The following is a 10,579-nucleotide window of genomic DNA, read 5'->3' on the forward strand; positions in this document are numbered from 1 at the left end:
GCTTTTAGGAATGGGTCCCAAACCTATTTAGTTAGACAGCAGAGTTACCAAGAAGAGCTGGAAACACCTGATGGTCTCTGTGGGACAATCCGCTCCATATAACTCTCCTCTTAACTGTCGGAAGATACATCTACCTCTAGGCTTAATTGTTGTTGTGTTTTCTCTTCTGAAAAAAAGTAACAGAGCCAGCTGTTCTCTCTTTTCTCTCTCTTCATCCAAACTGATAAGGAGACATTGCACTTTTCTTTTTTTATATTGCTAATATTTATTGTATTTGCACTAACGATGCACTCCACGCAAAAGGACACGACCTACACAAAGATTTTTGTCGGGGGTCTACCCTACCACACCACGGATACAAGTCTCAGGAAATATTTTGAGGTGTTTGGTGAGATTGAAGAAGCGGTGGTCATAACGGACCGGCAGACCGGCAAGTCCAGGGGATATGGATTCGTAAGTATCACTCTTTTTAATAACAAGTATATCGCTTTTTAAACTCAACTGAACACAACAAAAGTTTTACGCATGTGGGAAAAGTACTGACTTTACGCGTCTTAAGTGCGCGGCTGTCTCTGTCTGTCACAACATCATGACTAACATTATCTTATCTGCAGTCATGGGGTGTTTATGTTGTGATAACAGTGCCTAAAGTCGTCAGTTGCAATCTTGCACCACCGACTTGTTGCGCGTTGGTATGCGCCCTGGCACGTTTTTAAAGTGAACTGCTCCCACACTGACAGCTCTGGTGGCTGAAGAAAAACCTCATGATGATGTTTTTAAGTTTTCTGACCCCGTGACACTGTTTCATTATCTCAAATCTGTTTAAAACTAAAATATTTGACTCCCCCCTTGTCATAAAAATCGATAGACAAAACACATTCAGACGCAATGTTAAACTGCTAACTCAGACAGTGTTTCAAAATACCTCTTTTTTAGTTCATTCATGTATACATTTATGTTTAACAGATGCTAAAACATATATGTTAAAGGCTGCCAGGAGGTACCCTAACTTATTTGGCCTCTTTAAAGACTATAAAGTAATCCATTTGAAGTTTGGCTCATATTCAAGCGGATGTACCAAGTTGCACAGTCACCCTTGATATGCACAAATATCTATTGTATGAAGAAACTAACCTTACTATCTTCAACTGAGATGTATTATCCCCAACTTTCCCCACATTTCCTCTTTATTGTTGTAGCATTACCATATTTATACCGTATTAGCAGAGCAGCTTTCAAAAACAGTGCTTTACAATGAAAACATGATACAAAATATAAAATCCAGATGCCGGCTATTGGGGCTGTGAGCAGAGCAATAGAGTCTGTAATGAGAGCAGTAAGGGAGCCATGTTCAGTCAGTCCACCATCCTGGCTCCTTTACACTGTTGATAGTTTTAACACATACATATGAAGTACAGGGAAGTGTGTGCTGCCAAATACTTGCTACTGTTAATAATGACCAGAGAAATACACAGAAAGGCATGCACACACAAAGAGATGTTGTCCAACTATGAAGTTATAGCTTTTGCTCAATCAGTAGGAAAATGAAGCAAATTACACACAGCTTTGAATTCTCCTCATCTTTCTCATGCTCTGTGTTTTTGACTGCTCCGTCAGGTGACGATGGCGGACCGCTCGGCTGCAGACCGGGCCTGTAAGGACCCCAACCCCATCATTGACGGCAGGAAGGCCAACGTCAACCTGGCCTACCTGGGGGCCAAGCCTCGGGTGATGCAGCAAGGTAAGGACAGACAAATGAGGAGCAATAAAACACACAAGAAACATCCTCAAAAGCCCAGGAATGGGGTGTCTTTCTTCAAAAATGTGCAGTCAGACGTGCAGATGTAGTCTCTAAATATCATATATTCCCGATCAGTAAATCCGACATTTAATCAGCATGTCTTTGTTGAACATATATTTTATTAGGCATCAGACGTTAGTTTTATTGGCAAAATCAAGTCAGTCCTTTTTGAGTTCCTCCTCAGGGTTGTTTGTTTTTAAGGTGCTTGCAATCAATGTTAGAACATGTTGTGACAATGTTTTTTAAACCAAGTATTCAAGAGATTAATGCTGTCGTCTTTACTTTTTAATTGTATTTTCTCTGTTTTGCAGGTTTTACCTTTGGTGTTCCCCAAATTCACCCTGCGTTCATTCAAAGGCCTTATGGGTAAGTACTGAGTCTACGTTTATTTGAGAGGGTTGTACACATTGAATATTTAGGTACTAAATGATTCAAACATGTTGTAATTTGACATTTTCTCAGTTTAATGTGTGATGATTGTTACTATCAGTCTGTTTTTTATACTTTTATCTTTTTCCCCCCAAATATTTAACAGCTGATAATTTTAGGTGGACAAGATGTTGAACCTTTGTCACTGTCCACTAAACAGCCAGTCAAACTGCCTTTTCTAGGTTAGCCTGTTGAATGTGTGTGTGTGTGTGTGTGTGTGTGTGTGTGTGTGTGTGTGTGTGTGTGTGTGTGTGTGTGTGTGTGTGTGTGTGTGTGTGTGTGTGTGTGTGTGTGTGTGTACATGTGCATGTGTGCCTGTGTGTGAGAGAGCTGATATGATATCATCCCATTGGCCTCCTGTGTGTGTGTGTGTGTGTGTGTGTGTGTGTGTGTGTGTGTGTGTGTGTGTGTGTGTGTGTGTGTGTGTGTGTGTGTGTGTGTGTGTGTGTGTGTGTGTGTGTGTGTGTGTGTGTGTGTGTGTGTGTGTGTGTGTGTGTGTGTGTGTGTGTGTGTGTGTGTGTTTGCTGAGTGGACAATGATGGAAGCTTCCAGCCTGACTCAATGTTATCTATCTTTCTCTGGTCCGACAGGCTCACTCTCGGTTAAGCTAACTGTGCTGGTTTGTGGAATAGTTCTGCAATAATCACAGATCAGAGAAAGGAATTACCTCTAGACTCAAACACACAAAAAAGCTCTCAAAATGGTGATTATAGATGCATGTATGTGGGTTTTGACCTGATTTTTTTATTTTATTTGAATAGAACTTAGAGCTTTGTGTGCGGTTATGAAGTGGTGTTGTTAGCTAAACCGTGTGCTTTCTCACTTTAATGAAAAAAAAAAAAGGAGCTGGATTGATTTTGGGGTGATCTTTTTTCTTGTTTTGTGGAAGCGTGTTATCTTTGCCAAGGATGAGATTTTTTTTTGCTTTTAGCTTGTGGTTCACCTGTTTTGTTTAACTGGATGTTTAATGTGTTCTTCTGGCTGTCTTGTTGGAGTGAGTGGTGAATTTTTCTGTGTGTTTTTTATTGCTCTCCCTAAACACCTCCTTACTCCCATACCTCACATATTTCCCCTCAAAATAACCAAACCCATCACTGCTTGTGTGTGACTTTAGCATCTTCCTGGTGTTACTAGCAGTTTCTCACATTAACACAACGTAGCAGCAGCAACAAGTCCCCTATGAAACTGTCTCCTTTTTATTACCGCTGGTCAATTCATTCCAACTCTTTTGTTTTCCTTCCTGTCTCTGTATCTCTTTGTCTTTTCTATTCTCTACACCACACATACAAGACTTGTGGTAACGTAGCACCATCAGAAATGTGGATGTCTTGGGAATGAAAACAGTTATTATGTGAGCTCTTGTCATAGCAATATGTGTATAATGTATGTGTCTTTGTCCGTCCACATAGTCCCAAAGTCTCCAGTGTGACACAAACAAATCTCTCTCGCTCCCTCATTCTATCGGAGCGAGCTTTCGTCACATGGGCTTGTGGTGTTAAGGAAAACAAGCGCACCCATTGTGTCACACAAAGCCCTGAATGCTGACGCTGCAGTCGCATGAAGCTCTGTCTGTGTGTGTGTTGGGGGGGTCTGGTTAGGAACCATCTCTCTCTGTCATTTAATAGCAATGCAGGGGGCCACTCAAATAGGGCCAGGTCGGGTGTTTTTGGGGACACATTATTGTGCTTAATTTTCCATATGCACATATAATCAGATTGAACCAGAAGCCTCTGTCTCTCTGTCACAATAGGTGCATAGTGCAAACGCTCTGAACACATGTAAGGAAGTTATTTGCTGAAAAAAAGTATTGACTTGGTTCAAAATAAGAATGCAAATCAATATGTAAGGTCACATTGTAGAGACAGATTGATTGAAGTGGAGAAAACTACAAAGTCAGCTACAAAGTTCCCATACCAATAAACTGCACCCTCAAAATGTAATCTTTGCCGGATTTAGTTTTTAAAATACAAACAATCTTCCATTTTATACATACATCTTCTAAAATAGAAATATTCAAAGACATCATATTGCTAATAAGTAACAATCTGCCTAATGTGAAGGTAAATAAGGCTTCTAAAAGACTAACTGTAAGAAAATATGACACAAGCAGATAATTGCTAGCTGTAGCTAATCGCTGTCTGTCTCACATCCTCAAACTGCTAATAAACTAAAACAACAAAAGGTGCGTTTCTGCTCTTACAAAACTCTCTCAATGTATGATCCAAGTAGCTTTCTAAGTGTGGATTATGACTAAAGTCTGGCTGCACTTGTGAAGAGAAACTAGACACCAGGTCCATCTGTCTCAGTCATAATATCAAAAGTCTAACTCTGTCGAAGCGAGACAGGTGTGTGTGCTGCAGACCTCGAACACTTTCATAGTGCAAAATCACACACATTAGATCCTCTCACCTCAGTGTACGTTTGACCCGCCCTCTGCAGACACCATGCACGATGGCAGAGATCCTTTATTTAGCCTTGAACTTTAATGACATCTGGGTTGTGTGAACATGACATTCCAGTAAAGACACACACACACACACACACAAACACACACAGAAGTCGTAACCCCATATCCACCAGCATGGCTTCACAAAGCAGCCATATACTTCCTTACTTCAGGACTACTGCCTGGGAAACGTGGGTATTTGTTATGAGTTGGGCCCATTAGATGGGTCAGCCAGAGCTTTGCTTCCCATGAGCAAAACCTCTGCTTATGCTAAGTGTGTGTACTTGTTTATGTCTCTTAGTATACCAGAACATCTGACAACAACAGCAGAGATACAATCCAAAAATGTGCTGAGTTAGTACATGCATTTTGAGAGCAGTAGAGATGAGTATGAGTAACACTGAAGGGTTCAAAGTTTAAGCAAACAGTCTAATCAACAGTATAACAATGAGTGCAGTAGAACAAGAAATATATGTTTTATTCCACTCGTTTTTATTTTGTTTTTAAACCAGGCATTACCCACAATGCAATTCATAGTAATGGCCGATGTAGTCTCCAGCCTCTAGAATAAATGACCAGCAGTCTATAGGCTCTTCTATGATAGCCCCTGCCTGTTAGTTGATCATTGGATAAATAGTTGGTTTTGGTCTAAATTGACTAAGATTATTTCATCAACTTGTCTGTTTCAGATGTCTGGTAACAAATCTAAACTGGTGTTATTGCAGTATTTACCCTAACTCAGCTTTACAGACATGTGGATTAAATCAACTAATTAGCTACCTACTAAATAAGGTAATACAATAGATGGTTAAACAAAAATGATTATAAAGTGACAGATCTGCAAGCACAGCATAAAAGAAATACCAGAACCTGACATTTGAATTATCCTCACAGTCCATCGGCGGTCCACCACATTAAATCTGATTTGTAAATAAAGTTTAAGGGTTCTCATTTTGTAAGTAGTTGTGTTAAACCTGTGCATAGATTTTGTGTGAGAAAACCCAGACAGAGTCATGTGACAGTGTTTGCGTATTCATTAGAGTTGCTGTTGCTATGTGTATTAGTGTTTTTCCAATCAGGCTAATGTTAGCTTTTTATACATATTGGCTAATGGCCCTTCAGACAGTGTCTCATATACCTCCAGTATAAAGAGCTTCCTCCCTGTCTGCTGGCGGGGAGAAATTCACTGATTTCACTTTTGACTTCAGATAATAGGCAGGAAATGTCCCTCTGTGTGAGGATTAGGAGTTCGATTGCGTCCCTAGTTTAAGAAATTCATTTCATTTCATTTCAAACCTTTATTTAACCAGATTGGTCCCATTGAGATCATAGATCTCTTTTTCAAGGGAGACCTGGAAATCCTTCTGGAAACCTGCTGAGTTTCATTAGTGTGATTTCAAAGGAGGGTTTGATGATTCAAATGTTTTTTCGGAGGCTTTTCAAATTGGAGATAGTCTGAAAAAAACACTAAACCTTTCAATGCAGTTACTTTGTGACTGGCCTTTAAAGATAATGGGTCCAATACTGGGTCCAATCTATGTGCTTATGTTGATCTTTGACCTTTACTGACAGACACACCAAACCACTACATACCCATTTACTCAGTTTATTCCTCCCTTTTCCTTCTGTGTCTTTCCGTGGAGTGATTGTGCAGTGCCCTTGTCGTTGTGCCTGTAATCGGTCTAGTGGAGGTGGACTATTTTTACATATTTCTTCCTCTCTGACGTCTTGCTGTTGTTTTGTTTTTCCTGTTTTTCTCCTGGTGCACTGTTTTGGGTTGAGATGTGGGTTGGATTGGATAATGGAGTGCTCACAATAGGGTTGCCACGATAGATCCTGCCTTTCCACCTTTAACATTTGCTGCACCTCCTTGCCTTCTTTCCACCTGATGTTCATTTATGCAGACTCGAATGATTATATTTGGTTGTCTTGGACTTTCTTTCAACAGATGTTTTGATCCATCTTCTTTTAAACTCAAATCGAGAAACACATCTCAAATGTGTTTCTGTCCAGCCTGATGCTTCTCGTTTAATTTGAATGAAAGGGAAATTGAATTTGACTCCAATTGTGTCTCTAAAGGGGAAGGAGAGGGTTTTCCAGGTCACCACAAACTGAAAATCACATTATTCCACCTACAGTCAAAAGTCGAGACTTCTCTGATCCATTAGTGTACATTTCCAAAGCTCCCCTCATGCTCGCTGTCCAACTGAGTTTCCAGGCCTTATAGAGTATGGGGGGTGGGATAAGGCTATGTCATGGAGGACAGAATGTGCTCATTGTTCATAATTGTTTATTTAATCGAAACATCCCTCTGGGTGCGGAGCCTAGTCCCGGCTCCCCCTGCAACCTCTTTGTCCCGACACGGAGGGGGAAATGGCCAGCAGCGTCCCTTTTTGAGAACTGTCCAGCTGTCAAAGTGGCAGTGACATTTTCACAATGCTTCCCTGGGCTCATCTCCTCTGTCCGCACCCCCTGCCCCCGGCACTGTAAGCCGCCCCCCCCCACCCCCCCCTCCAGAGCCAAATCCACATGTGACGGAGCTGCAGGTTACAGACCTCAAACTTTTTTTCTTTCTTCTCATTTTCATCTCACCTCCCCCTGCCTCTCTGTAGCTCTGCCTTCACAAACTAAACACTGACCAAACAGGAAATATCTAAAAACCTTTTCCCAATTTCCTAATGACCTCGAAATGTAATCATACCACTCTTTGAGTTTCTGAGTGAGCCACAGTTTTCCTTGCCAGTCTTCTTTTCACAGAGAGATTTCTATTTTGGCAACCCTATATTGTTCTAATCCCTACTAGCAGGCATTTCCTTGGTGTTCTTGACTGGTGGATTGGACTGGGGCTGGGTGGTGGGCGGGCGCTTGGCCGCAGTGTGATGGAGTTGGGTTTGGGTTTTAGGTGCAATCAACTCTGTGTGAATCAATCTAACCTTTCATATGTGTGTTTGTTTCACAGCATCCCGGCTCACTATATGTACCCTCAGGCCTTCGTACAGCCTAGTATGGTCATCCCTCATGTGCAGCCTACAGCCAGTGCACCATCCAACGCTTCCTCTCCCTACATCGACTACACTGGAGCGGCCTACGCTCAGTATTCTGCCGCCGCAGCCAGTGCTGCTGCAGCCGCTGCATATGAGCAGTATCCCTACGCCGCCTCCCCCGCCGCCGCAGGCTACATGGCTACCGCGGGGTACGGCTACGCAGTACAGCAGCCTCTGGCCACCGCCGCCCCGGGCTCAGCCGCCGCTGTTGCCGCCGCCTTCGGGCAATACCAGCCTCAGCAGCTGCAAGCCGACCGCATGCAATAGCAGCTACTGCAACCACTGGACATGCAGAGCGAGGAGCCCCGCCCCCGGCCACAGCTGATTGGTCAGGAGGAGCGGCGAAGGAAAAGGAAGAGGGATTGGCCTTAAGGGCGGGCGTGTCAGCGACTCGTAGGCAGAGTTGCTTTAAAAAGGTGATGATGGTGGTGGTGATGATGGTGGTGGTAGTGATGATGATGATGATGATGATGATGATGATGATGATGATGATGATGATGATGATGATGATGATGATGATGATGATGATGATGATGATGATGGTGGTGGTGGTGATGGTGAGGTGGGAACCTTTTACAGTAACCTTCCAACTTGCTGTGCTTCAACCAAAAAACGAGAAAATGAAAAAAAGTTGCAGAACACATAATGGAAAGTGATTTACTATTATTGTTGTTGTTATTACTATTATCATTACTATTATCATTGTAGTAGAGTAATTATTTCTAGAAGAGAAGCAGGAACTAATCCCTGTGGTTGGTATAGGTGTTGAACTAAGCCTTTAAGTCCTATTGCTGTCTTTAATGTTAGTTTAGGTCTATTATTTTTCATTTGTGGTTTTACCACAAGTGTTTTCGGTTATTTTATGCCCTCATAACATATATATTTATTATTGTTATTATTACACATTGGGGGCTCTTCTTGTTCTTTTTGTCATATCAAGTGCATTTTTAGGAGTTAATATTTTCTGATAATCAGGGAAATGGAACCGTTTCCAACATGTTGGCTATTATAATGTGACCTCTGTCAGGAAGTCGAGGAGTCCTAACTTATTGTGTCACACTTATTTGATGAACTACCTTTTTATCTTCCTGATGCTGAATGTCCCTTTTTTTTACTCTGTGTCTCGACCTCTTGACCTATGCAAAGCAAACAAATCACCAGGAGACAAAAAACAAAGAAAAGCAACAAAAAAACTGAAAATGTCATCAACTCTGACTTGATTCTTGGACTAAAGGGGGACTTGGCAAACAAAGCAAACGCACTGACAAAAGGAGGGAGGTTGAAAACGGCTTCAGACAATGAGAAACACTAAACCTGTCGCTTTTCCACATGTTTCACTCACACGTACACAGACACATGCATCCAGAGTTGCACCAATAGCAGTCAAAGACAAAGGCAGCACAGTTGTGTTTCTCTCGGCCTCTGGGATGGAGCGAGAGAGAGAGAGAGAGAGGGAGAGAGGGAGAGAGGGAGAGAGGGAGAGAGGGAGAGAGAGAGCAGCTGGTGGTGGGGGAGGACAGCGCTGCTCCAGCGCCACACAGACGGATCACTCTGGAAAGAACGCATCACTTGTGCTCGTTTGTTGAGCTGTCACATTTTAATCCCCGGCTGGGCCCATTTGGGAACCTACTTCACAAACCTCCACCCAACGCAGTGCCCCACAGCAGAGCCCCCCCACCCCCCCTCAGTCATGCAGCTGTCAGCACTTCCACCTCTGTGCTGCTGTAGTCTGGTGTCAGGTACACACTCACACACACTTTCACCAAAGCTACTCGACAACTGGCCTGCCTCATGTCTGTCGAGATCACCAGGTGGGGTGAAGAGGACTCTTTGACGTAATGTCGGTCTGTGTGCCTTACATTTGTACTGCTATTTATGAGGAAAAAAACACAAAAAAAAGATAAATCTACTATTTAAGATATTTATTTTTGAGGGTTGACGATGTTGACGCTCTGAGAGTAGAGACTTAGTGGCGGTACTGTATTATTATGTACTCATCTCAAGGCATATATAAGTTATTGATTAGTTTTAGTTATATTATTATAATTATTATTAACATACTCAACCAAAAATGTCAATGTAGGAGTTATTTAAGATACTGTTATGTTCACTGTACTTTTATTTTTTTAATCTTTTTGATTCTTTAGAACATGACATTAGCTTAACGCCTTTTTGTAGGGAAGGAACTTTATTTAAATGCAGGCCTGTTTGCATGGAGATTGTACTCTTCTGTGTTTAGATGAGAGGAATAAATAATAATAACTTTCACAAAAAACAAGCGAAAATGCTGCTTTCTCCACTAGAATGTATAGTCGTTGTCAAGGGTTCATTAGCTGTGCTTCTTTTGCTTAATATTCATCAGATGGGCTATTTTACACTGTCGGGAATTTTTATACTTGAACTATTTCTTACAAGGGAAATATGAAAAATAAATGACAAAAAAACTTTTTTAGGATGCTTCTCATTGTCACTGGATGAAGGCATGTAAAGTGTATTTAAATGCAAAGGTCATGTTGATATTAATACCTTTACTGCAGAATTTCAACACCATTTACTTAAAATTGGAATAAAATGATCTATATTTAAAAAGCTTGGTGACATTTATTTTCATGAAGAGTGCATTTCATCTCGCATGACAGGTTATTTGAATGAATATGAAGATCTTTTTGTGCAGGAAGTGTTTGATCTTTTACATTTGTGTGATCCTCCTCCAATGTAGCCTTTCAGTCTGCCTTACACACCCTCATGAGCATAATGAATATATTGCCTTTGTGCCTGCTATGTTCAATATAAAATAATTGTGAAATTAAATACTTTAGATATCATTTGTGCAAAAATATAAACAATATGCACAAAAAA

General features: G+C 41.4%; 1 protein-coding gene across 1 annotated transcript; it reads left to right on the top strand.

Annotated features, from left to right (window-relative positions):
• Positions 1-8,419, top strand: rbm24a (RNA binding motif protein 24a). The gene is made up of 4 exons (XM_034094608.2): positions 1-453; positions 1,618-1,741; positions 2,113-2,167; positions 7,636-8,419. The coding sequence occupies exons 1-4, from the start codon at positions 286-288 to the stop codon at positions 7,985-7,987; spliced, it is 699 nt and encodes a 232-aa protein (XP_033950499.1). The 5' UTR covers positions 1-285; the 3' UTR covers positions 7,988-8,419.
• Positions 8,420-10,579: the final 2,160 nt, after the last annotated feature.

Source organism: Pseudochaenichthys georgianus, chromosome 11 (genome assembly GCF_902827115.2).
Source record: "Pseudochaenichthys georgianus chromosome 11, fPseGeo1.2, whole genome shotgun sequence".
Lineage (NCBI taxonomy): Eukaryota > Metazoa > Chordata > Actinopteri > Perciformes > Channichthyidae > Pseudochaenichthys > Pseudochaenichthys georgianus.

Coding starts and splice junctions, on each gene's coding strand:
- rbm24a (XM_034094608.2), top strand. CDS start 286: ATGCACTCCACGCAAAAGGACACGACCTACACAAAGATTTTTGTCGGG. Junction 1,742..2,112: donor GCCTCGGGTGATGCAGCAAG/GTAAGGACAGAC, acceptor TCTGTTTTGCAG/GTTTTACCTTTGGTGTTCCC. Junction 2,168..7,635: donor TTCATTCAAAGGCCTTATGG/GTAAGTACTGAG, acceptor TTTGTTTCACAG/CATCCCGGCTCACTATATGT.